Source organism: Crinia signifera, chromosome 5 (genome assembly GCF_055691185.1).
Source record: "Crinia signifera chromosome 5, ASM5569118v1, whole genome shotgun sequence".
NCBI classification, from domain to species: domain Eukaryota; kingdom Metazoa; phylum Chordata; class Amphibia; order Anura; family Myobatrachidae; genus Crinia; species Crinia signifera.
In genome coordinates this window covers 334,099,194-334,127,105 of record NC_139221.1, presented here as the reverse complement: position 1 = coordinate 334,127,105, position 27,912 = coordinate 334,099,194, and the positions used below count along the sequence as shown (strand labels likewise).

At 56.3% G+C, this 27,912-nt stretch overlaps 1 protein-coding gene across 1 annotated transcript; it reads left to right on the top strand.

The window, feature by feature from the left end:
* Nucleotides 1-27,384, top strand: LOC146005661 (cilia- and flagella-associated protein 20-like). Its single transcript, XM_083145066.1, has 6 exons — nt 1-339; nt 8,118-8,197; nt 18,999-19,110; nt 24,027-24,215; nt 24,340-24,450; nt 27,253-27,384. The coding sequence occupies exons 1-6, from the start codon at nt 16-18 to the stop codon at nt 27,256-27,258; spliced, it is 822 nt and encodes a 273-aa protein (XP_083001192.1). The 5' UTR covers nt 1-15; the 3' UTR covers nt 27,259-27,384.
* The last annotated feature ends 528 nt before the right edge of the window (nt 27,385-27,912 follow it).

The following is a 27,912-nucleotide window of genomic DNA, read 5'->3' as shown; positions in this document are numbered from 1 at the left end:
TTGCCCGGATGGAATATGGCCGCCGTGGCCTCCCCTGCTCCGCCCTCTCCCGCGCAGAGCCCCAGGCGGGTCTCCAAGATACGGAACTGTGTACCTGTAAACACAAGCGCGGTGGTGGGCGGAGCCTGCTGTCATAGCGACGGGGGCGGGAGGAGGCGTCCCCCCGGCAACCGCGGCCTCGTGACGTGTTATAGCAACCGGGGCAGCAGCGGCGGCGGCGGAGAACGGAGGAGAGAGGAGCGGAGAGTGGTCACCATGTTCAAGAACACCTTCCAGTCCGGCTTCCTGTCCATCCTGTACAGCATCGGCAGCAAGCCGCTCCAGATCTGGGACAAGAAGGTGGGGGACCCCCTCCTCGTGTGTATATATACATACATACATATACATACACCCCCTCCTCGTGTGTGTGTATACTGTATGTACTATATATATATATATATATCCCCCCTCCTTGTGTGTGTGTGTATATGTGTATCCCTCCTGTGTATACTGTATGTACCATATATACACCCCCCTCCTCCTGTGTATACTGTATGTACCATATATACACCCCCTCCTCCTGTGTATACTGTATGTACCATATATACACCCCCTCCTCGTGTGTATATATACATATATATATATATATATATATATATATATACATACACCCCCTCCTCGTGTGTGTGTATACTGTATGTACTATATATATATATATATATCCCCCCCTCCTTGTGTGTGTGTATATGTGTATCCCTCCTGTGTATACTGTATGTACCATATATACACCCCCCCTCCTCCTGTGTATACTGTATGTACCATATATACACCCCCTCCTCCTGTGTATACTGTATGTACCATATATACCCCCCTCCTCGTGTGTATACTGTATGTACCATATATACCCCCCTCCTCGTGTGTATACTGTATGTACCATATATACACCCCCCCTCCTGTGTATACTGTATGTACCATATATACACCCTCCTCCTGTGTATACTGTATGTACCATATATACACCCCCCCTCCTGTGTATACTGTATGTACCATATATACACCCTCCTCCTGTGTATACTGTATGTACCATATATACACCCCCCTCCTCCTGTGTATACTGTATGTACCATATATACACCCCCTCCTCGTGTGTATACTGTATGTACCATATATACACCCCCCCTCCTGTGTATACTGTATGTACCATATATACACCCTCCTCCTGTGTATACTGTATGTACCATATATACACCCCCCTCCTCCTGTGTATACTGTATGTACCATATATACACCCCCCTCCTCTTGTGTATACTGTATGTACCATATATACACCCCCTCCTCCTGTGTATACTGTATGTACCATATATACACCCCCCTCCTCCTGTGTATACTGTATGTACCATATATACACCCCCTCCTCTTGTGTATACTGTATGTACCATATATACACCCCCCTCCTCCTGTGTATACTGTATGTACCATATATACACCCCCCTCCTGTGTATACTGTATGTACCATCTATACACCCTCTCCTCCTGTGTATACTGTATGTACCATATATACCCCCCTCCTGTGTATACTGTATGTACCATATATACACCCTCCTCCTGTGTATACTGTATGTACCATATATACACCCCCCTCCTGTGTATACTGTATGTACTATATATACACCCCCTCCTCCTGTGTATACTGTATGTACCATATATACACCCCCTCCTCCTGTGTATACTGTATGTACCATATATACACCCCCTCCTCGTGTGTATACTGTATGTACCATATATACACCCCCTCCTCCTGTGTATACTGTATGTACCATATATACACCCCCTCCTCCTGTGTATACTGTATGTACCATATATACACACCCCTCCTCCTGTGTATACTGTATGTACCATATATACACCCCCTCCTCCTGTGTATACTGTATGTACCATATATACTCCCCCCTCCTGTGTATACTGTATGTACCATATATACTCCTCCCTCCTGTGTATACTGTGTGTACCATATATACACCCCCTCCTCCTGTGTATACTGTATGTACCATATATACACCCCCTCCTCCTGTGTGTACCATATATACTCCCCCCTCCTGTGTATACTGTGTGTACCATATATACACCCCCTCCTCGTGTGTATATACTGTATGTACCATATATACACCCCCTCCTCGTGTGTATACTGTATGTACCATATACACCCCCTCCTCCTGTGTATACTGTATGTACCATATATACACCCCCTCCTGTGTATACTGTATGTACCATATATACACCCCCCTCCTCCTGTGTATACTGTATGTACCATATATACACCCCCTCCTGTGTATACTGTATGTACCATATATACACTGTATGTACCATATATACACCCCGCTCCTTGTGTGTATATACTGTATGTACCATATACACCCCCTCCTCCTGTGTATACTGTATGTACCATATATACACCCCCTCCTGTGTATACTGTATGTACCATATATACACTGTATGTACCATATATACACCCCGCTCCTCGTGTGTATATACTGTATGTACCATATACACCCCCTCCTCCTGTGTATACTGTATGTACCATATATACACCTCCTCCTGTGTATACTGTATGTAATATATATACCCCCTCCTCCTGTGTATACTGTATGTACCATATATACCTCCTCCTGTGTATACTGTATGTACCATATATACACCCCCCTCCTCCTGTGTATACTGTATGTACCATATATACACCCCCCTCCTCCTGTGTATACTGTATGTACCATATATACCTCCTCCTGTGTATACTGTATGTACCATCTATACACCCTTTCCTCCTGTGTATACTGTATGTACCATATATACACCCTCCTCCTGTGTATACTGTATGTACCATCTATACACCCTTTCCTCCTGTGTATACTGTATGTACCATATATACACCCCCTCCTGTGTATACTGTATGTACCATATATACACTGTATGTACCATATATACACCCCGCTCCTCGTGTGTATATACTGTATGTACCATATACACCCCCTCCTCCTGTGTATACTGTATGTACCATATATACACCTCCTCCTGTGTATACTGTATGTAATATATATACCCCCTCCTCCTGTGTATACTGTATGTACCATATATACCTCCTCCTGTGTATACTGTATGTACCATATATACACCCCCCTCCTCCTGTGTATACTGTATGTACCATATATACACCCCCTCCTCGTGTGTATACTGTATGTACCATATATACCTCCTCCTGTGTATACTGTATGTACCATCTATACACCCTTTCCTCCTGTGTATACTGTATGTACCATATATACACCCTCCTCCTGTGTATACTGTATGTACCATCTATACACCCTTTCCTCCTGTGTATACTGTATGTACCATATATACACCCTCCTCCTGTGTATATTGTATGAACCATATGTACACCCCCCTCCTCGTGTGTATACTGTATGTAATATATATATATATATATATATATATATATATATATATATATATATATATATATATACCCCCTCCTCCTGTGTATACTGTATGTACCATATATACCCCCTCCTCCTGTGTATACTAAAATACATACATATTATACAGCGATAATGGCTTGGCACCAGTACTATGATATAATAAACTCCATATTTAGTGAAGCACAAATGTATTCATCCTGAAGATTTTATTATAAAGTCTTTCCCATATGTAAATATGTCCTCGGTAAGGTTTTCGCCGGAATAACAACCCAGCGCGTTTCGTCTGTCAGGGGTCACCATCAGGGGTCACTATAAAACCGCGAATCTGATTAGTCAGTGATAACGAATTGGATGAGGTTTCCAAGGACAACGACTTCACAGTAGACAAAATGATCAATATAAACTACAGGCAGGATTCAGACACAACAGACACAGTGCGCCATATATACATCAATGAGTTTTGGGGAAAGGGGAACGTGGGGCAATCAGTCGCACAGGTTTTATCAAAGCAGTATTGTTCTCATTTACCCCCAGTGTATTTGTACATCGGTTGGTTAACCGTGAGTAGGGAGAGTGTGCTACCACTGGACACAGGTTTGACAATTTTTGGAAAGAAGAGAAAGTATGTCTCTGTGTGGTGCACAGGTTATTAAGAAAGTAAAATGTAACTTTTATTTGGATATGTTTAAAAGAATGTAGCAAAATATAGACAGACAGTGACACATAAAGACACACACAGTGTAGGTTTAAAAAGGATAGAAATCCTTACTCAGTGTGATCCAACTCAATATCCTCCTAGATGTTGGTTAGATTCTATGTATTAGTAATAATGGTTTATTGTACAGTTTTCCACAGTGGAATTTTGTGCGTTTAAGTCGCCTATTACTGATCTGCTGGTAACAAGATAATCTGGGTTTATGTTCCCCTGTGATGTTACTGATCAGATTACTTCACAAATAGGGTAGGCAATATGGTGCCCCGCGGGTCACCCCTCAAGCAGTGCGTGTCTGGTGAGATCTGCCACCTCTACACCAGCACTGCGCGCCGCAAATGAGAGGGAGAGCCGCGTCAATGAGGACGTGTACCCTGCAGAGGAGCTCCGGCGTGTTAGAGTCAGCGCCGGAGATCTCCGTCTGTTAGGAGTCAGATCTGAGCGCTGCGGACGTCACGCAAGTAGCGCCTCTGACTGAGCGGTCCAGTGAGAACTGGCATACCGCTCCGACTAAACGATTTTAAGCTAATACAGATCAAAATACATGTAATAGGGATAGGGGAGAGAAGGAGAGCACACTGAGTGTCTATGTCAGCGTACGCTTCGCATTGGAGCTTCGTCATGACCTGGTCGTTTAGTCGGAGCGGTATGCCAGTTCTCACTGGACCGCTCAGTCAGAGGCGCTACTTGCGTGACGTCCGCAGCGCTCAGATCTGACTCCTAACAGACGGAGATCTCCGGCGCTGACTCTAACACGTGGGAGCTCCTCTGCAGGGTACACGTCCTCATTGACGCGGCTCTCCCTCTCATTTGCGGCGCCAATCAGCGGCCGCCCAGTCTTTTGAATAGGATGGTTTCTATTCTCCCGCTCGCCGTGGGGACCGCAGAGCAGCGGGAGAATAGAAACCATCCTATTCAAAAGACTGGGCGGCCGCTAATTGGCTGAGTTCTCAGCCAATCAGCGGCCGCCCAGTCTTTTGAATAGGATGGTTTCTATTCTCCCGCTCGCCGTGGGGACCGCAGAGCAGCGGGAGAATAGAAACCATCCTATTCAAAAGACTGGGCGGCCGCTGATTGGCTGAGTTCTCAGCCAATCAGCGGCCGCCCAGTCCTTTGAATGGGATTTCTTTCTATTCTCGGGCCGCGCACCCGGTCTCTCTGCATCTGCGGTCCCCGCTCCTGACCCTGCCTGCCGCAGCGCTGCTACATCTGAAGAGGCTGAGGCTCTCCCAGTGCACAATACAGATTACAGCCTGCACCTACAGGTACCCAGGACCGGACCCCGCCCCCAGCCTGCTCCTGTCACTCCCCCGGCCGGTCCCCACTCCCATCCTGCCGCTCCCCGGATTTTTCATGTGATAAATCGCAACCGATTTATCACATGTAAAATATGGCACATCAAGTGCCAAGTTTTATCAAGCTCCCCCGGGAAGCTCAGCGTAAATCGGGGCTGACTTGTCCTTAGGACTGCTGTAACCATCTGTATGCTGTGACATCTGCTGTTTGCTGTGCCTCCTAGGGATAGGAGAGGGCTCTTTTCAGATCTTTGAGCAAATAAACATCCTTTGCGTCAAGATGACCGTTCGCATCTTGCGACCAATAGGAATACGCCAAACCTAATCCCTTTCCCCGGCTGTACTGGGTAAAGCATCCAGCATCTCCAAGCTCCGCTCTGCCAGCTACCAAAGCCTGGTCCGTGACCAGTGGGGAACCAACAGACGCCAGTCCGGGGAGTGTCAGCAGCGTGTCGAAGCATGCACCCCAGCAGGTAGTACTCAGGTGCCCGCGTTTGGGCCTCAGGAAGTATCTGTGGTTCCAGACACCACGTAGTAGGCATCTGGTGGTGGCAGCGATATCCCTGCCCACTGTGTAGTGGGTGGAGTCAGTAACGTGCGGTTACTGATGGTTACAGGGAATCCCCTATTGGCCAGATCCCGTGAGACCAGAAACCGCTATCTGTGGGTCCGGAGGGTGTAGACAGAGCCTAGGGCAGGCGTCCGGTCACAATACCGTTGGTGTTACTGTATATACCCTGCCTAATATAGATACTGTATATACCACAAATATACCCCCATGTTACTGTATATACCACATATATATACCCCCATGTGTTACTGTATATACCACATATATACCCCCATGTGTTACTGTATATCCCACATATATACCCTTGTCCTCATGTGTATACGTTATATACAATATAAATAAACCTCATGTGTATATCTGCAGTGTAGCGGGAAAGGGCTCCGGCTGGGAACTTGCTGCCTATCTGATACGTAGGCTGAAGCTGGCTGTAGCGGGAAAGGGCTCCGGCTGGGAACTGGCTGCCTTTCGGATACGTAGGCTGAAGCGGGGTGTAGCGGGAAAGGGCTCCGGCTGGGAACTTGCTGCCTATCTGATACGTAGGCTGAAGCTGGCTGTAGCGGGAAAGGGCTCCGGCTGGGAACTGGCTGCCTATCGGATACGTAGGCTGAAGCTGGGTGTAGCGGGAAAGGGCTCCGGCTGGGAACTGGCTGCCTATCGGATACGTAGGCTGAAGCTGGGTGTAGCGGGAAAGGGCTCCGGCTGGGAGCTGGGAACTGGCTGCCTATCGGATACGTAGGTTGAAGCGGGGTGTAGCGGGAAAGGGCTCCGGCTGGGAGCTGGGAACTGGCTGCCTATCGGATACGTAGGCTGAAGCTGGCTGTAGCGGGAAAGGGCTCCGGCTGGGAACTGGCTGCCTATCGGATACGTAGGCTGAAGCTGGCTGTAGCAGGAAAGGGCTCCGGCTGGGAACTGGCTGCCTATCGGGTAAGTAGGCTGAAGCGGGGTGTAGCGGCAAAGGTCTCTGGCTGGGAACTGGCTGCCTATCTGATACGTAGGCTGAAGCGGGGTGTAGCGGTAATGTGCTTTTAGCCTAACAGTACAGTCTAAGAGATTATTTCTGCCCTTCACTTCTGCTCCTCGCTCACTGTCTCTCCTCTGTGTCACCCCTGTCTGTCTGTCCCTCCCCTATAGAGTGTAAGCTCTCATCCTAACCCACCGCTCTATGCTCCTCGCTCACTGTCTCCTCTGTGTCACCCCTGTCTGTCCCCTATAGAGTGTAAGCTGTCACCCTAACCCGCCGCTCTATGCTCCTCGCTCACTGTCTCCTCTGTGTCACCCCTGTCTGTCTGTCCCTCCCCTATAGAGTGTAAGCTCTCATCCTAACCCACCGCTCTATGCTCCTCGCTCACTGTCTCCTCTGTGTCACCCCTGTCTGTCTGTCCGTCCCCAATAGAGTGTAAGCTCTCATCCTAACCCACCGCTCTATGCTCCTCACTCACTGTCTCCTCTGTATCACCCCTGTCTGTCTGTCCCTCCCCTATAGAGTGTAAGCTCTCATCCTAACCCACCGCTCTATGCTCCTCACTCACTGTCTCCTCTGTGTCACCCCTGTCTGTCTGTCCCTCCCCTGTAGAGTGTAAGCTCTCATCCTAACCCACCGCTCTATGCTCCTCGCTCACTGTCTCCTCTGTGTCACCCCTGTCTGTCCCTCCCCTATAGAGTGTAAGCTCTCATCCTAACCCGCTGCTCTATGCTCCTCACTCACTGTCCCCTCTGTGTCACCCCTGTCTGTCCCTCCCCTGTAGAGTGTAAGCTCTCATCCTAACCCACCGCTCTATGCTCCTCGCTCACTGTCTCCTCTGTGTCACCCCTGTCTGTCTGTCCCTCCCCTGTAGAGTGTAAGCTCTCCTCCTAATCCACCGTTCTATGCTCCTCACTCACTGTCTCCCCCCTGTACAGTACAAGGTATTACAAGCAGGGCGTCCTCTATATTCTGTGCGGGTGGATGCAGCGCCTTACTTATTGATATTATTGCTCGGCACAGAAGGTTCGTACATCAACATATACAGTGTATAGATCCGTGTGTGGGATCCTTTATATCAAGTCCTGACCAACAATTTTGTAACTCCTTCCCATCCTGTCCCCGGCAGGTGAGGAATGGGCACATCAAGAGGATAACAGACAATGATATCCAGTCCCTGGTACTCGAGGTGGAGGGAACAAATGTCAGGTAAGTGCTCATTGTCCCGAACATCCATAAATTACATCCAGGTGAGCTGTACTGGGATGTATCCCCTGAGATGTAGGTCACCTCCGGCCCCCGGGGCTCCTGGGGAGCTGTACTGGGATGTATCCCCTGAGATGTAGGTTACCTCCGGCCCCTGGGGCTCCTGGGGAGCTGTACTGGGATGTATCCCCTGAGATGTACGTCATCCGTAGGTCACCTCCAGCCCTGGGGCTCCTGGGGAGCTGTACTGGGATGTTTCCCCTGAGGTGTAGGTCACCTCCGGCCCCCGGGGCTCCTGGTGAGCTGTACTGGGATGTATCCCCTGAGGTGTACGTCATCCGTAGGTCACCTCCGGCCCCCGGGGCTCCTGGTGAGCTGTACTGGGATGTTTCCCCTGAGGTGTCCGTCATCCGTAGGTCACCTCCTGCCCCCGGGGCTCCTGGGGAGCTGTACTGGGATGTATCCGCTGAGGTGTACGTCATCCGTAGGTTACCTCCGGCCCCCGGGGCTCCTGGGGAGCTGTACTGGGATGTATCCCCTGAGATGTAGGTCACCTCCTGCCCCCGGGGCTCCTGGGGAGCTGTACTGAGATGTATCCGCTGAGGTGTACGTCATCCGTAGGTTACCTCCGGCCCCCGGGGCTCCTGGGGAGCTGTACTGGGATGTATCCCCTGAGATGTAGGTCACCTCCGGCCCCCGGGGCTCCTGGTGAGCTGTACTGGGATGTATCCCCTGAGATGTACGTTATCCGTAGGTCACCTCCGGCCCCCGGGGCCCCTGGTGAGCTGTACTGGGATGTATCCCCTGAGATGTAGGTCACCTCCGGCCCCCTGGGCTCCTGGTGAGCTGTACTGGGATGTATCCCCTGAGGTGTAGGTCACCTCCTGCTCCTGGGGAGCTGTACTGGGATGTATCCCCTGAGATGTAGGTCACCTCCGGCCCCCGGGGCTCCTGGGGAGCTGTACTGGGATGTATCCCCTGAGATGTACGTCATCTGTAGGTCACCTCCGGCCCCCGGGGCTCCTGGTGAGCTGTACTGGGATGTATCCCCTGAGGTGTACGTCATCCGTAGGTCACCTCCGGCCCCCGGGTCTCCTGGTGAGCTGTACTGGGATGTATGCCCTGAGATGTACGTGATCCGTAGGTCACCTCCGGCCCCCGGGGCTCCTGGTGAGCTGTACTGGGATGTATCCCCTGAGATGTATGTCATCCGTAGGTCACCTCCGGCCCCCGGGGCTCCTGGTGAGCTGTACGGAGATGTATCTCCTGAGGTGTACGTCATCCGTAGGTCACCTCCGGCCCCCGGGGCTCCTGGTGAGCTGTACTGAGATGTATCCCCTGAGATGTACATTATCCGTAGGTCACCTCCGGCCCCCGGGGCTCCTGGTGAGCTGTACTGGGATGTATCCCCTGAGATGTAGGTCACCTCCGGCCCCCGGGGCTCCTGGTGAGCTGTACTGGGATGTATCCCCTGAGGTGTACGTCATCCGTAGGTCACCTCCTGCCCCCGGGGCTCCTGGTGAGCTGTACTGGGATGTATCCCCTGAGATGTAGGTCATCCGTAGGTCACCTCCGGCCCCCGGGGCTCCTGGGGAGCTGTACTGGGATGTATCCCCTGAGATGTACGTTATCCGTAGGTCACCTCCTGCCCCCGGGGCTCCTGGTGAGCTGTACTGGGATGTATCCCCTGAGGTGTACGTCATCCGTAGGTCACCTCCTGCCCCCGGGGCTCCTGGTGAGCTGTACTGGGATGTATCCCCTGAGATGTACGTCATCCGTAGGTCACCTCCGGCCCCCGGGGCTCCTGGGGAGCTGTACTGGGATGTATCCCCTGAGATGTACGTCATCCGTAGGTCACCTCCGGCCCCCGGGGCTCCTGGTGAGCTGTACTGGGATGTATCCCCTGAGGTGTACGTTATCCGTAGGTCACCTCCGGCCCCCGGGGCTCCTGGGGAGCTGTACTGGGATGTATCCCCTGAGGTGTACGTCATCCGTAGGTCACCTCCGGCCCCCGGGGCTCCTGGGGAGCTGTACTGGGATGTATCCCCTGAGGTGTACGTCATCCGTAGGTCACCTCCGGCCCCCGGGGCTCCTGGTGAGCTGTACTGGGATGTATCCCCTGAGATGTACGTCATCCGTAGGTCACCTCCGGCCCCCGGGGCTCCTGGTGAGCTGTACTGAGATGTATCCGCTGAGGTGTACGCCATCCGTAGGTCACCTCCGGCCCCCGGGGCTCCTGGTGAGCTGTACTGGGATGTATCCCCTGAGATGTAGGTCACCTCCGGCCACCGGGGCTCCTGGTGAGCTGTACTGGGATGTATCCCCTGAGGTGTACGTTATCCGTAACTCACCTTCGGCCCCCAGGGCTCCTGGGGAGCTGTACTGGGATGTATCCCCTGAGATGTAGGTCACCTCCGGCCCCCGGGGCTCCTGGTGAGCTGTACTGGGATGTATCCCCTGAGGTGTACGTCATCCGTAGGTCACCTCCGGCTCCTGGGGAGCTGTACTGGGATGTATCCCCTGAGATGTAGGTCACCTCCTGCCCCCAGGGCTCCTGGTGAGCTGTACTGGGATGTATACCCTGAGGTGTACTTCATCCGTAGGTCACCTCCGGCCCCCGGGGCTCCTGGTGAGCTGTACTGGGATGTATCCCCTGAGATGTACGTCATCCGTAGGTCACCTCCGACCCCCGGGGCTCCTGGTGAGCTGTACTGGGATGTATCCCCTGAGGTGTACGTTATCCGTAGGTCACCTCCTGCCCCCGGGGCTCCTGGTGAGCTGTACTGGGATGTATCCCCTGAGGTGTACGTTATCCGTAGGTCACCTCCGGCCCCCGGGGCTCCTGGTGAGCTGTACTGGGATGTATCCCCTGAGATGTACGTTATCCGTAGGTCACCTCCTGACCCCGGGGCTCCTGGTGAGCTGTACTGGGATGTATCCCCTGAGGTGTACGTTATCCGTAGGTCAACTCTGGCCCCCGGGGCTCCTGGTGAGCTGTACTGGGATGTATCCCCTGAGATGTAGGTCACCTCCGGCCCCCGGGGCTCCTGGTGAGCTGTACTGGGATGTATCCCGAGGTGTACGTTATCCGTAGGTCACCTCCGGCCCCCGGGGCTCCTGGGGAGCTGTACTGGGATGTATCCCCTGAGATGTACGTCATCCGTAGGTCACCTCCGGCCCCCGGGGCTCCTGGTGAGCTGTACTGGGATGTATCCCCTGAGATGTAGGTCACCTCCTGACCCCGGGGCTCCTGGTGAGCTGTACTGGGATGTATCCCCTGAGATGTACGTTATCCGTAGGTCACCTCCTGACCCCGGGGCTCCTGGTGAGCTGTACTGGGATGTATCCCCTGAGGTGTACGTTATCCGTAGGTCAACTCTGGCCCCCGGGGCTCCTGGTGAGCTGTACTGGGATGTATCCCCTGAGATGTAGGTCACCTCCGGCCCCCGGGGCTCCTGGTGAGCTGTACTGGGATGTATCCCGAGGTGTACGTTATCCGTAGGTCACCTCCTGCCCCCGGGGCTCCTGGTGAGCTGTACTGGGATGTATCCCCTGAGATGTAAGTTATCCGTAGGTCAACTCTGGCCCCGGGGCTCCTGGTGAGCTGTACTGGGATGTATACCCTGAGGTGTACGTCATCCGTAGGTCACCTCCGGCCCCCGGGGGTCCTGGTGAGCTGTACTGGGATGTATCCCCTGAGGTGTACGTTATCCGTAGGTCACCTCCTGCCCCCGGGGCTCCTGGTGAGCTGTACGGGGATGTATCCCCTGAGGTGTACGTTATCCGTAGGTCACCTCCGGCCCCCGGGGCTCCTGGTGAGCTGTACCGGGATGTATCCCCTGAGATGTACGTTATCCGTAGGTCACCTCCTGACCCCGGGGCTCCTGGTGAGCTGTACTGGGATGTATCCCCTGAGATGTAGGTCACCTCCGGCCCCCGGGGCTCCTGGTGAGCTGTACTGGGATGTATCCCCTGAGGTGTACGTTATCCGTAGGTCACCTCCGGCCCCCGGGGCTCCTGGTGAGCTGTACTGGGATGTATCCCCTGAGATGTAGGTCACCTCCGGCCCCCGGGGCTCCTGGTGAGCTGTACTGGGATGTATCCCGAGGTGTACGTTATCCGTAGGTCACCTCCGGCCCCCGGGGCTCCTGGGGAGCTGTACTGGGATGTATCCCCTGAGATGTACGTCATCCGTAGGTCACCTCTGGCCCCCGGGGCTCCTGGGGTGCTGTACTGGGATGTATCCCCTGAGATGTAGGTCACCTCCGGCCCCCGGTGAGCTGTACTGGGATGTATCCCCTGAGGTGTACGTTATCCGTAGGTCACCTCCGGCCCCCGGGGCTCCTGGGGAGCTGTACTGGGATGTATCCCCTGAGATGTACGTTATCCGTAGGTCACCTCCTGACCCCGGGGCTCCTGGTGAGCTGTACTGGGATGTATCCCCTGAGATGTAGGTCACCTCCGGCCCCCGGGGCTCCTGGTGAGCTGTACTGGGATGTATCCCCTGAGGTGTACGTTATCCGTAGGTCACCTCCGGCCCCCAGGGCTCCTGGGGAGCTGTACTGGGATGTATCCCCTGAGATGTACGTCATCCGTAGGTCACCTCTGGCCCCCGGGGCTCCTGGGGTGCTGTACTGGGATGTATCCCCTGAGATGTAGGTCACCTCCGGCCCCCGGTGAGCTGTACTGGGATGTATCCCCTGAGATGTAGGTCACCTCCGGCCCCCGGGGCTCCTGGTGAGCTGTACTGGGATGTATCCCCTGAGGTGTACGTTATCCGTAGGTCACCTCCGGCCCCCGGGGCTCCTGGTGAGCTGTACTGGGATGTATCCCCTGAGATGTAGGTCACCTCCGGCCCCCGGGGCTCCTGGTGAGCTGTACTGGGATGTATCCCCTGAGGTGTACGTTATCCGTAGGTCACCTCCGGCCCCCGGGGCTCCTGGGGAGCTGTACTGGGATGTATCCCCTGAGATGTACGTCATCCGTAGTTCACCTCTGGCCCCCGGGGCTCCTGGGGTGCTGTACTGGGATGTATCCCCTGAGATGTAGGTCACCTCCGGCCCCCGGTGAGCTGTACTGGGATGTATCCCCTGAGGTGTACGTTATCCGTAGGTCACCTCCGGCCCCCGGGGCTCCTGGGGAGCTGTACTGGGATGTTTCCCCTGAGATGTACGTCATCCGTAGGTCACCTCCGGCCCTCGGGGCTCCTGGGGAGCTGTACTGGGATGTATCCCCTGAGGTGTACGTTATCCGTAGGTCACCTCCGGCCCCGGGGCTCCTGGTGAGCTGTACTGGGATGTATACCCTGAGGTGTACGTCATCCGTAGGTCACCTCCGGCCCCCGGGGCTCCTGGTGAGCTGTACTGGGATGTATCCCCTGAGATGTACGTTATCCGTAGGTCACCTCCGGCCCCCGGGGCTCCTGGGGAGCTGTACTGGGATGTATCCCCTGAGATGTACGTCATCCGTAGGTCACCTCCGGCCCTCGGGGCTCCTGGGGAGCTGTACTGGGATGTATCCCCTGAGGTGTACGTTATCCGTAGGTCACCTCCGGCCCCGGGGCTCCTGGTGAGCTGTACTGGGATGTATACCCTGAGGTGTACGTCATCCGTAGGTCACCTCCGGCCCCCGGGGCTCCTGGTGAGCTGTACTGGGATGTTTCCCCTGAGATGTACGTTATCCGTAGGTCACCTCCTGCCCCCGGGGCTCCTGGTGAGCTGTACTGGGATGTATCCCCTGAGGTGTACGTTATCCGTAGGTCACCTCCTGCCCCCGGGGCTCCTGGTGAGCTGTACTGGATGTAACCCCTGAGGTGTACGTTATCCGTAGGTCACCTCCGGCCCCCGGGGCTCCTGGTGAGCTGTACTGGGATGTATCCCCTGAGATGTACGTTATCCGTAGGTCACCTCCTGACCCCGGGGCTCCTGGTGAGCTGTACTGGGATTTATCCCCTGAGGTGTACGTTATCCGTAGGTCACCTCTGGCCCCCGGGGCTCCTGGTGAGCTGTACTGGGATGTATCCCCTGAGATGTAGGTCACCTCCGGCCCCCGGGGCTCCTGGTGAGCTGTACTGGGATGTATCCCGAGGTGTACGTTATCCGTAGGTCACCTCCGGCTCCTGGGGAGCTGTACTGGGATGTATCCCCTGAGGTGTACGTTATCCGTAGGTCACCTCCGGCACCCGGGGCTCCTGGGGAGCTGTACTGGGATGTATCCCCTGAGATGTACGTCATCCGTAGGTCACCTCCGGCCCCCAGGGCTCCTGGTGAGCTGTACTGGGATGTATCCCCTGAGATGTAGGTCACCTCCGGCCCCCAGGGCTCCTGGTGAGCTGTACTGGGATGTATCCCCTGAGATGTAGGTCACCTCCGGCCCCCGGTGAGCTGTACTGGGATGTATCCCCTGAGGTGTACGTTATCCGTAACTCACCTTCGGCCCCCGGGGCTCCTGGGGAGCTGTACTGGGATGTATCCCCTGAGATGTAGGTCACCTCCGGCCCCCGGGGCTCCTGGTGAGCTGTACTGGGATTTTTCCCCTGAGGTGTACGTCATCCGTAGGTCACCTCCGGCTCCTGGGGAGCTGTACTGGGATGTATCCCCTGAGATGTAGGTCACCTCCTGCCCCCAGGGCTCCTGGTGAGCTGTACTGGGATGTATACCCTGAGGTGTACTTCATCCGTAGGTCACCTCCGGCCCCCGGGGCTCCTGGTGAGCTGTACTGGGATGTATCCCCTGAGATGTACGTCATCCGTAGGTCACCTCCGGCCCCCGGGGCTCCTGGTGAGCTGTACTGGGATGTATCCCCTGAGGTGTACGTTATCCGTAGGTCACCTCCTGCCCCCGGGGCTCCTGGTGAGCTGTACTGGGATGTATCCCCTGAGGTGTACGTTATCCGTAGGTCACCTCCGGCCCCCGGGGCTCCTGGTGAGCTGTACTGGGATGTATCCCCTGAGATGTACGTTATCCGTAGGTCACCTCCTGACCCCGGGGCTCCTGGTGAGCTGTACTGGGATGTATCCCCTGAGGTGTACGTTATCCGTAGGTCAACTCTGGCCCCCGGGGCTCCTGGTGAGCTGTACTGGGATGTATCCCCTGAGATGTAGGTCACCTCCGGCCCCCGGGGCTCCTGGTGAGCTGTACTGGGATGTATCCCGAGGTGTACGTTATCCGTAGGTCACCTCCGGCCCCCGGGGCTCCTGGGGAGCTGTACTGGGATGTATCCCCTGAGATGTACGTCATCCGTAGGTCACCTCCGGCCCCCGGGGCTCCTGGTGAGCTGTACTGGGATGTATCCCCTGAAATGTAGGTCACCTCCTGACCCCGGGGCTCCTGGTGAGCTGTACTGGGATGTATCCCCTGAGATGTACGTTATCCGTAGGTCACCTCCTGACCCCGGGGCTCCTGGTGAGCTGTACTGGGATGTATCCCCTGAGGTGTACGTTATCCGTAGGTCAACTCTGGCCCCCGGGGCTCCTGGTGAGCTGTACTGGGATGTATCCCCTGAGATGTAGGTCACCTCCGGCCCCCGGGGCTCCTGGTGAGCTGTACTGGGATGTATCCCGAGGTGTACGTTATCCGTAGGTCACCTCCTGCCCCCGGGGCTCCTGGTGAGCTGTACTGGGATGTATCCCCTGAGATGTAAGTTATCCGTAGGTCAACTCTGGCCCCGGGGCTCCTGGTGAGCTGTACTGGGATGTATACCCTGAGGTGTACGTCATCCGTAGGTCACCTCCGGCCCCCGGGGGTCCTGGTGAGCTGTACTGGGATGTATCCCCTGAGGTGTACGTTATCCGTAGGTCACCTCCTGCCCCCGGGGCTCCTGGTGAGCTGTACTGGGATGTATCCCCTGAGGTGTACGTTATCCGTAGGTCACCTCCGGCCCCCGGGGCTCCTGGTGAGCTGTACTGGGATGTATCCCCTGAGGTGTACGTTATCCGTAGGTCACCTCCTGCCCCCGGGGCTCCTGGTGAGCTGTACGGGGATGTATCCCCTGAGGTGTACGTTATCCGTAGGTCACCTCCGGCCCCCGGGGCTCCTGGTGAGCTGTACTGGGATGTATCCCCTGAGATGTACGTTATCCATAGGTCACCTCCTGACCCCGGGGCTCCTGGTGAGCTGTACTGGGATGTATCCCCTGAGATGTAGGTCACCTCCGGCCCCCGGGGCTCCTGGTGAGCTGTACTGGGATGTATCCCCTGAGGTGTACGTTATCCGTAGGTCACCTCCGGCCCCCGGGGCTCCTGGTGAGCTGTACTGGGATGTATCCCCTGAGATGTAGGTCACCTCCGGCCCCCGGGGCTCCTGGTGAGCTGTACTGGGATGTATCCCGAGGTGTACGTTATCCGTAGGTCACCTCGGGGCTCCTGGGGAGCTGTACTGGGATGTATCCCCTGAGATGTACGTCATCCGTAGGTCACCTCTGGCCCCCGGGGCTCCTGGGGTGCTGTACTGGGATGTATCCCCTGAGATGTAGGTCACCTCCGGCCCCCGGTGAGCTGTACTGGGATGTATCCCCTGAGGTGTACGTTATCCGTAGGTCACCTCCGGCCCCCGGGGCTCCTGGGGAGCTGTACTGGGATGTATCCCCTGAGATGTACGTCATCCGTAGGTCACCTCCGGCCCTCGGGGCTCCTGGGGAGCTGTACTGGGATGTATCCCCTGAGGTGTACGTTATCCGTAGGTCACCTCCGGCCCCGGGGCTCCTGGTGAGCTGTACTGGGATGTATACCCTGAGGTGTACGTCATCCGTAGGTCACCTCCGGCCCCCGGGGCTCCTGGTGAGCTGTACTGGGATGTATCCCCTGAGATGTACGTTATCCGTAGGTCACCTCCGGCCCCCGGGGCTCCTGGGGAGCTGTACTGGGATGTATCCCCTGAGATGTACGTCATCCGTAGGTCACCTCCGGCCCTCGGGGCTCCTGGGGAGCTGTACTGGGATGTATCCCCTGAGGTGTACGTTATCCGTAGGTCACCTCCGGTCCCGGGGCTCCTGGTGAGCTGTACTGGGATGTATACCCTGAGGTGTACGTCATCCGTAGGTCACCTCCGGCCCCCGGGGCTCCTGGTGAGCTGTACTGGGATGTTTCCCCTGAGATGTACGTTATCCGTAGGTCACCTCCTGCCCCCGGGGCTCCTGGTGAGCTGTACTGGATGTAACCCCTGAGGTGTACGTTATCCGTAGGTCACCTCCGGCCCCCGGGGCTCCTGGTGAGCTGTACTGGGATGTATCCCCTGAGATGTACGTTATCCGTAGGTCACCTCCTGACCCCGGGGCTCCTGGTGAGCTGTACTGGGATTTATCCCCTGAGGTGTACGTTATCCGTAGGTCACCTCTGGCCCCCGGGGCTCCTGGTGAGCTGTACTGGGATGTATCCCCTGAGATGTAGGTCACCTCCGGCCCCCGGGGCTCCTGGTGAGCTGTACTGGGATGTATCCCGAGGTGTACGTTATCCGTAGGTCACCTCCGGCTCCTGGGGAGCTGTACTGGGATGTATCCCCTGAGGTGTACGTTATCCGTAGGTCACCTCCGGCACCCGGGGCTCCTGGGGAGCTGTACTGGGATGTATCCCCTGAGATGTACGTCATCCGTAGGTCACCTCCGGCCCCCAGGGCTCCTGGTGAGCTGTACTGGGATGTATCCCCTGAGATGTAGGTCACCTCCGGCCCCCAGGGCTCCTGGTGAGCTGTACTGGGATGTATCCCCTGAGATGTAGGTCACCTCCGGCCCCCGGTGAGCTGTACTGGGATGTATCCCGAGGTGTACGTTATCCGTAGGTCACCTCCTGCCCCCGGGGCTCCTGGTGAGCTGTACTGGGATGTATCCCCTGAGATGTAAGTTATCCGTAGGTCACCTCCGGCCCCGGGGCTCCTGGTGAGCTGTACTGGGATGTATCCCCTGAGGTGTACGTTATCCGTAGGTCACCTCCTTCCCCCGGGGCTCCTGGGGAGCTGTACTGGGATGTATCCCCTGAGATGTACGTCATCCGTAGGTCACCTCCGGCCCCCGGGGCTCCTGGTGAGCTGTACTGGGATGTATCCCCTGAGATGTAAGTTATCCGTAGGTCACCTCCGGCCCCGGGGCTCCTGGTGAGCTGTACTGGGATGTATACCCTGAGGTGTACGTTATCCGTAGGTCACCTCCTGCCCCCGGGGCTCCTGGGGAGCTGTACTGGGATGTATCCCCTGAGATGTACGTTATCCGTAGGTCACCTCCGGCCCCCGGGGCTCCTGGTGAGCTGTACTGGGATGTATCCCCGGAGATGTACGTTATCCGTAGGTCACCTCCGGCCCCCGGGGCTCCTGGGGAGCTGTACTGGGATGTATCCCCTGAGATGTACGTTATCCGTAGGTCACCTCCGGCCCCCGGGGCTCCTGGTGAGCTGTACTGGGATGTATCCCCTGAGATGTACGTTATCCGTAGGTCACCTCCGGCCCCCGGGGCTCCTGGTGAGCTGTATTGGGATGTATCCCCTGAGATGTACGTTATCCGTAGGTCACCTCCAGCCCCCGGGGCTCCTGGTGAGCTGTACTGGGATGTATCCCCTGAGATGTACGTTATCCGTAGGTCACCTCCGGCCCCCGGGGCTCCTGGTGAGCTGTATTGGGATGTATCCCCTGAGATGTACGTCATCCGTAGGTCACCTCCGGCCCCCGGGGCTCCTGGGGAGCATTAGGTTATCAGGTACTCACCAGGTAGCGGGTGCATCTTTGTGTCTGATCTGCAGTAATGTATATTCTATCCTAGGCATTGGGCAGGGGGAACGCTGCCATCACTGTGTAATTTAGGGGTCTGTGTCTTGTTTTAGCACCACATATATAACCTGTCCGGCAGACCCCAAGAAGACCCTGGGTATCAAGCTGCCGTTCCTGGTAATGATCATCAAGAATCTAAAGAAATATTTCACCTTTGAGGTTCAGGTAAGTTCCTCCCACTATAGGGTGACACAGAAGGGAGATGTGACCACAGTGACCCTCCCACTGCAGGGTGACAGAGAAGGGAGATGTGACCACACGACCCTCCCACTGCAGGGTGACAGAGAAGGGAGATGTGACCAGTGACCCTCCCACTGCAGGGTGACACAGAAGGGAGGTGTGACCACAGTGACCCTCCCACTGCAGGGTGACACAGAAGGGAGATGTGACCACACGACCCTCCCACTGCAGGGTGACACAGAAGGTAGATGTGTCCACAGTGACCCTCCCACTGCAGGGTGACAGAGAAGGGAGATGTGACCAGTGACCCTCCCACTGCAGGGTGACACAGAAGGGAGATGTGACCACACGACCCTCCCACTGCAGGGTGACACAGAAGGGAGATGTGACCACAGTGACCCTCCCACTGCAGGGTGACACAGAAGGGAGATGTGACCACACGACCCTCCCACTGCAGGGTGACACAGAAGGGAGGTGTGACCACAGTGACCCTCCCACTGCAGGGTGACACAGAAGGGAGGTGTGACCACAGTGACCCTCCCACTGCAGGCTAACACAGAAGAGAGTAATGTGACCAAAGTGACCCTCCCACTGCCCTCCCACTGCAGGGTGACACAGAAGGGAGGTGTGACCACAGTGACCCTCCCACTGCAGGGTGACACAGAAGGGAGGTGTGACCACAGTGACCCTCCCACTGCAGGCTAACACAGAAGAGAGTAATGTGACCAAAGTGACCCTCCCACTGCAGGCTAACACAGAAGAGAGTAATGTGACCAAAGTGACCCTCCCACTGCAGGGTGACACATGGGAGATGTGACCACAGTGACCCTCCCACTGCAGGGTGACACAAACAGAAGACATGGAACCTGCCCCTCCCACTTCAGGGGGACACAGATATAAGAGAGCTGTATGACCCCAGAATTGCACTACAGAGTTAAAGTTAGCCCCTCCCTATATAGGGTGTCAGAATGAGTGGATACCTGAAGCTCGTCCCTCCGTGACCGGACATCTGCCCTGCGCTCTGGGTCCACAGATAGCAGATTCTGGTCTCCCAAAACCTGGCCAATAGGGGGTTCCCTGTTACCATCAGTAACTGCCTGTTACTGACTCCACCCACTATGCAGTAGCCACAGGGGGCACGCCCGCTCCAATACACAATACCACAGGGGGTACGCCCGCTCCAATACACCATACCACAGGGGGTACGCCCGCTCCAATACACCATGCCACAGGGGGCACGCCCGCTCCAATACACCATACCACAGGGGGTACGCCCGCTCCAATACACCATACCACAGGGGGTACGCCCGCTCCAATACACCATACCACAGGGGGCACGCCCGCTCCAATACACCATACCACAGGGGGCACGCCCGCTCCAATACACCATACCACAGGGGGTACGCCCGCTCCAATACACCATACCACAGTGGGTACGCCCGCTCCAACACACCATACCACAGGGGGTACGCCCGCTCCAATACACCATACCACAGGGGGTACGCCCGCTCCAATACACCATACCACAGGGGGTACGCCCGCTCCAATACACAATACCACAGGGGGTACGCCCGCTCCAATACACAATACCACAGGGGGTACGCCCGCTCCAATACACCATACCACAGGGGGTACGCCCGCTCCAATACACAATACCACAGGGGGTACGCCCGCTCCAATACACAATACCACAGGGGGTACGCCCGCTCCAATACACAATACCACAGGGGGTACGCCCGCTCCAATACACCATACCACAGTGGGTACGCCCGCTCCAATACACCATACCACAGTGGGTACGCCCGCTCCAATACACCATACCACAGTGGGTACGCCCGCTCCAATACACCATGCCACAGGGGGCGCGCCCGCTCCAATACGCCATACCACAGGGGGCACGCCCGCTCCAATACACCATACCACAGGGGGCACGCCCGCTCCAATACACCATGCCACAGGGGGCGCGCCCGCTCCAATACACAATACCACAGGGGGTACGCCCGCTCCAATACACCATGCCACAGGGGGTACGCCCGCTCCAATACACCATACCACAGGGGGCACGCCCGCTCCAATACACCATACCACAGGGGGCACGCCCGCTCCAATACGCCATGCCACAGGGGGCACGCCCGCTCCAATACACCATACCACAGGGGGTACGCCCGCTCCAATACACCATACCACAGGGGGCACGCCCGCTCCAATACACCATACCACAGGGGGCACGCCCGCTCCAATACGCCATGCCACAGGGGGCACGCCCGCTCCAATACACCATACCACAGGGGGTACGCCCGCTCCAATACACAATACCACAGGGGGTACGCCCGCTCCAATACACCATGCCACAGGGGGTACGCCCGCTCCAATACACCATACCACAGGGGGCACGCCCGCTCCAATACACCATACCACAGGGGGCACGCCCGCTCCAATACGCCATGCCACAGGGGCGCGCCCACACTGTTGTTTCCAGCCAAGTGCTGAGATGTGCTGAAGTTGGCCACATGCACGCTCTTCATTGTACACTATGGACAGAGGGGAGTGGTTGCTCCCGAGTCTCAGCCCACTGGGGGCCGGGCTGTCTGGCTGGGGGTTAGTTTTCCACCTAAAACGCACTTCCAGGGGCCCAGCTGCCCATCTCTAGCCTAGACTAGGTGGGTAGCCCTGATACCTGCCTGGGTCTCCTGCCCATGACGGAGAGCCCCATGGGGCTCCAGGGACAGGTTCTCTGCTACCTTCCCTGCAATTCCCATTGTAGGATTATAGAATGAGGGGGAGATCCAAGTTAGCCCCTCCCATTGTAGGGTGACAGAAGGAGAGGAGGTAGGCAGCTAGCCCCTCCATTGTAGGGTGGCAAAAGGAGAGGAGGTAGGCAGCTAGCCCCTCCCATTGTAGGGTGGCAGAAGGAGAGGAGGTAGGCAGCTAGCCCCTCCCATTGTAGGGTGGCAGAAGTAGAGGAGGTAGGCAGCTAGCCCCTCCCATTGTAGGGTGGCAGAAGGAGAGGAGGTAGGCAGCTAGCCCCTCCCATTGTAGGGTGGCAGAAGGAGAGGCGGTAGGAAGTTAGCCCCTCCCATTGTAGGGTGGCAGAAGGAGAGGTGGAAGGAAGCTAGCCCCTCCCATTCAGTAGCGCACACAGGGGGCGTTTCTGAGTACCCAGAAACCCCCGGGAGTCTAAGGACCCTAAACTGAAAGCTGAGGGTCCCCTCTTTCCAGGGGTACAAGAATTTTAAAAATCGGCCCTTGGGAACCGGAGATATCTGACTTCAAAGCAGTGGTCCCCATCCAAGCCTGTTAATTGCTTTTTCCCAGTCAGATATTTCAGGTTCTTTCTGACATAGAGTTTTTCTGAGGATATATTCCAAAAGCTGAGACTCTCCCCCTTTGAGGGACACTAGTAGCTTGTCTCTACTGTTCCCAGAACCAGAGATATCAGCCTTCCAGCAGCTGGTTACTGCTCCAGCTCCACACACCTGGTATGTAGTTTTATATAGATTGCTCTGCCTCCTGAACTCTCATCCTCTAGTCCCCAATACCATTTGGTAGGTGGGATTCTCTAGTTTTTAATTCCACTAAAATCTAAGAAATCTATTTCTGGGAACTGGAGATATCTGCAGTCAAGCAAGCTGTCCTCCCACCAGAAAATTATGAATAATAAGCCCACTCCACTATACACCCCTCCTCTGCGTATTAAACATCCTCTACCACCCTGGAAGTTATGTATCAGGGCCCCTTCATTCAGCCCAATGCCCCCTTCTCCCACCATCTGTGCAGTAAAGGGCTAATTAGTGGAAATTACTGATCCAGGCCCTACATGCTGAGCTGTTGATATAATACCCCCTACCACCCGCAGGACATCAAAGTTTCCCCCACCCCTACCGCTGGAGGATCGGTAGGGGCCCCAATACATTGCTACGCCCAGGGGTCTACACTGCTGTGTGTGTGTCTATCTATAATACTTTAACTGACCGGCATATACTGCGTCACCTAAGTGTCCATCTCCGTGCTTTGCTCCGCCCCTCTGGAAACCCCCTTCTGAAAATCCTGCGTTTGCCCCTGCCATTGTGTAGGGTGACACACTGAGGAGATATGAGAAGCTGACGCTAGCCCCTCCCATTGTAGGGTGGCAGGAGAGGAGGTAGGCAGCTAGCCCCTCCATTGTAGGGTGGCAGAAGGAGAGGAGGTAGGCAGCTAGCCCCTCCCCATTGTAGGGTGGCAGAAGGAGAGGCGGTAGGAAGCTAGCCCCTCCCATTGTAGGGTGACAGACTGGGTGGAGGTATGAAGCTAGCTCCTCCCATTGTAGGGTGACGGACTGGGTGGAGGTATGAAGCTAGCTCCTCCCATTGCAGGATGACGGACTGGGTGGAGGTATGAAGCTAGCTCCTCCCATTGCAGGGTAACACTGAGAAGATATGAGATCTGGCGCTAGCCACTCCCATTGTAGGGTAACCCACTGAGGAGATATGAGATCTGGCGCTAGCCCCTCCCATTGTAGGGTAACCCACTGAGGAGATATGAGAGCTGACGCTAGCCCCTCCCATTGTAGGGTGACAGACTGGGTGGATGTATGAAGCTAGCCCCTCCCCTTGCAGAGTGACAGACTGGGTGGAGGTATGAAGCTAGCCCCTCCCCTTGCAGAGTGACAGAGTGGGTGGAGGTATGAAGCTAGCCCCTCCCCTTGCAGAGTGACAGACTGGGTGGAGGTATGAAGCTAGCCCCTCCCCTTGCAGAGTGACAGACTGGGTGGATGTATGACGCTAGCTCCTCCCATTGCAGTATGACAGACTGGGTGGGATGTATGACGCTAGCTCCTCCCATTGCAGTATGACTGACTGGGTGGAGGTATGAAGCTAGCCCCTCCCATTGAGGGTGATGCATTCTATGTATGATTCCTGCAGGTGTTGGATGATAAGAACGTCCGCCGGCGGTTCCGCGCCAGTAACTACCAGAGCACGACGCGGGTGAAGCCGTTTATCTGCACGATGCCGATGAGATTAGACGATGGATGGAATCAGATTCAGTTTAACCTGTCAGACTTCACCCGCCGGGCGTACGGAACGAATTACATAGAAACCCTCCGCGTACAGGTGGGACAGATGACTTTGTGTTGTGTTTTGGTTTCCGCCCCTCGCCCAGCTTCCACATTAATGTACATCAGACCCGGGCACCCGTCCCAGCGCTACGTCCTGTAACGGCTTTTCTGTCTTCTAGATTCACGCAAATTGCCGGATCCGAAGAGTTTATTTCTCAGACCGTCTGTATTCAGAAGACGAGCTCCCTGCAGAGTTCAAGCTGTACCTCCCCGTACAGAACAAGGCAAAAGTGAGTCCCCACCCCATTCCTCACCACTCCCACTGGTCCGCACTGCCCGCTACTGTCCGGCATCCTTCCTACTCCCTCCGTGTCCTCCCCGGTCTGATTCCTCCTGCCCCAGCTCTGGGTCCTGTGCCCGCTCTCACACTGCCCGCTACTGTCCGGCATCCTTCCCACTCCCTCCGTGTCCTCCCCGGTCTGATTCCTCCTGCCCCAGCTCTGGGTCCTGTGCCCGCTCTCACACTGCCCCGCTACTGTCCGGCATCCTTCCCACTCCCTCCGTGTCCTCCCCGGTCTGATTCCTCCTGCCCCCAGCTCTGGGTCCTGTGCCCTCTCACCCTGCCCTGGTTACTGACTGGCACCCTTCCCACTCTCTCTGTGTCTTCCCCAATCCTCTCCCCTGTGTGATTCCTCCTGCCCCCCTGCTCTGGGTCCTGTGCCCGCTCTCACCCTGCCCTGGTTACTGGCTGGCACCCTTCCTACTCTCTCTGTGCCTTCCCCAATCCTCTCCCCTGTCTGATTCCTCCTGCCCCCAGCTCTGGGTCCTGTGCCCGCTCTCACCCTGCCCTGGTTACTGACTGGCACCCTTCCCACTCTCGCCATGCCTTCCCCAATACTCTCCCCTGTGTGATTCCTCCTGCTCCCAGCTCTCGGTCCTGTGCCCGCTCTCACCCTGCCCTGGTTACTGACTGGCACCCTTCCCACTCTCGCCATGCCTTCCCCAATACTCTCCCCTGTGTGATTCCTCCTGCCCCCAGCTCTCGGTCCTGTGCCCGCTCTCACCCTGCGCTGGTTACTGACTGGCATCCTTCCCACTCTCTCCGTGTCTTCCCCAATCCTCTCCCCTGTGTGATTCCTCCTGCCCCCAGCTCTGGGTCCTGTGCCCGCTCTCACCCTGCACTGGTTAATGACTGGCATCCTTCCTACTCTCTCTGTGCCTTCCCCAATCCTCTCCCCTGTCTGATTCCTCCTGCCCCCAGCTCTGGGTCCTGTGCCCGCTCTCACCCTGCCCTGGTTACTGACTGGCACCCTTCCCACTCTCGCCATGCCTTCCCCAATCCTCTCCCCTGTGTGATTCCTCCTGCCCCCAGCTCTCGGTCCTGTGCCCGCTCTCACCCTGCGCTGGTTACTGACTGGCATCCTTCCCACTCTCTCTGTGTCTTCCCCAATCCTCTCCCCTGTCTGATTCCTCCTTCCCCCCCAGCTCTGGGTCCTGTGCCCGCTCTCACCCTGCCCTGGTTACTGACTGGCACCCTTCCCACTCTCTCCGTGTCTTCCCCAATCCTCTCCCCTGTGTGATTCCTCCTGCCCCCAGCTCTGGGTCCTGTGCCCGCTCTCAACCTGCACTGGTTAATGACTGGCATCCTTCCCACTCTCTCAGTGTCTTCCCCAATCCTCTCCCCTGTGTGATTCCTCCTGCCCCCAGCTCTGGGTCCTGTGCCCGCTCTCACCCTGCCCTGGTTACTGACTGGCACCCTTCCCACTCTCTCCATGCCTTCCCCAACCCTCTCCCCTGTGTGATTCCTCCTGTGCCCGCTCTCACCCTGCCCTGGTTACTGACTGGCACCCTTCCCACTCTCGCCATGCCTTCCCCAATCCTCTCCCCTGCGTGATTCCTCCTGCCCCCAGCTCTGGGTCCTGTGCCCACTCTAACCTTGCCCTGGTTACTGACTGGCATCCTTCCCACTCTCGCCGTGCCTTCCCCAATCCTCTCCCCTGTCTGATTCCTCCTGCCTGAAGCTCTGGGTCTTGTGCCCGCTCTCACCCTGCCCTGGTTACTGACTGGCACCCTTCCCACTCTCGCCATGCCTTTCCCAATCCTCTCCCCTGTGTGATTCCTCCTTCCTCCTTCCCCCTGCTCTGGGTCCTGTGCCCTCTCTCACCCTGCCCTGGTTACTGACTGGCATCTTTCCCACTCTCTCCGTGCCTTCCCCAATCCTCTCCCCTGTCTGATTCCTCCTGCCCCCAGCTCTGGGTCCTGTGCCCTCTCACCCTGCCCTTGTTACTGACTGGCACACTTCCCACTCTTTCCGTGTCTTCCCCAATCCTCTCCCCTGTGTGATTCCTCCTGTGCCCGCTCTCACCCTGCCCTGGTTACTGACTGGCACCCTTCCCACTCTCTCCATGCCTTCCCCCTCTCTCCATGCCTTCCCCAACCCTCTCCCCTGTGTGATTCCTCCTGTGCCCGCTCTCACCCTGCCCTGGTTACTGACTGGCACCCTTCCCACTCTCGCCATGCCTTCCCCAATCCTCTCCCCTGTGTGATTCCTCCTGCCCCCAGCTCTGGGTCCTGTGCCCACTCTAACCTTGCCCTGGTTACTGACTGGCATCCTTCCCACTCTCGCCGTGCCTTCCCCAATCCTCTCCCCTGTCTGATTCCTCCTGCCCTGAAGCTCTGGGTCCCTGTGCCCGCTCTCATCCTGCCTGGTTACTGACTGGCACCCTTCCCACTCTCGCCATGCCTTTCCCAATCCTCTCCCCTGTGTGATTCCTCCTTCCCCCTGCTCTGGGTCCTGTGCCCTCTCTCACCCTGCCCTGGTTACTGACTGGCATCTTTCCCACTCTCTCCGTGCCTTCCCCAATCCTCTCCCCTGTCTGATTCCTCCTGCCCCCAGCTCTGGGTCCTGTGCCCTCTCACCCTGCCCTTGTTACTGACTGGCACCCTTCCCACTCTTTTCCGTGTCTTCCCAATCCTCTCCCCTGTATGATTCCTCCTTCCCCCAGCTCTGGGTCCTGTGCCTGCTCTCATCCTGTGTTGATTAATGACTGGCACCCTGCGCTGGTTACTGACTGTAGTCTTGTGTCTTCCAGCAATGATCTCCCATCAGCCATCTCTGCTCCCGGCATAGTGTATTATACATGATGCGTCTAAGTTATGAAGCGTTTCTGTCTGGAATTCCTCCGCTGCTTTTTGTTTTTGTAATAAATTTGGTCCTGACTCTTGTTTGTCACTGTCTCTGGTCCCCCTGCTCTAATAGTGCAGTAAGGTATGATGCTGCTGAGGTCACGTCACCTGTCATTACTGTGCTGGACGTAATCTGGGGTGATGGCTGTCGTACCTGGACCTGTATGTGGGGTGTCATGTTACAGGGATTCCAAGATTGGGCGCTACACAACACTTTCTATTCCCATGTCCTCTGGTCCTATTCCTTATACAGAAGTGATGACCATGGAGAATTGACACGTGATTTGTCGTGTGATGGGGGAGACTGGGACTACATGACATGGTATATCCGTGGGCATGACCTGTACATTATAATCTGTGCCCAACAAGGAGAGGGGTGGGGGAACAATCACTCCCATCATTGCAGTGTCCCTGGTGGTATTAGTCCATCGTCACTGCGGGGTCCCAATGTTTTTGGTGGTAATAGTCCCCATCATTGCAGGGTCCCTGGCGGTAGTAGTCCCCCATCATTGCGGGGTCTCTAGTGGTAATTGTCCCCCATCATTGCGGGTCCCCTAGTGGTAATT

Bases quoted from the DNA above. Each gene is read 5' to 3' on its own strand.
- LOC146005661 (XM_083145066.1), top strand. From the start codon at position 16: ATGGCCGCCGTGGCCTCCCCTGCTCCGCCCTCTCCCGCGCAGAGCCCC. The intron at 340-8,117 runs GTGGGGGACCCC...TGTCCCCGGCAG, and splicing joins TCCAGATCTGGGACAAGAAG to GTGAGGAATGGGCACATCAA. The intron at 19,111-24,026 runs GTAAGTTCCTCC...TGATTCCTGCAG, and splicing joins ATTTCACCTTTGAGGTTCAG to GTGTTGGATGATAAGAACGT.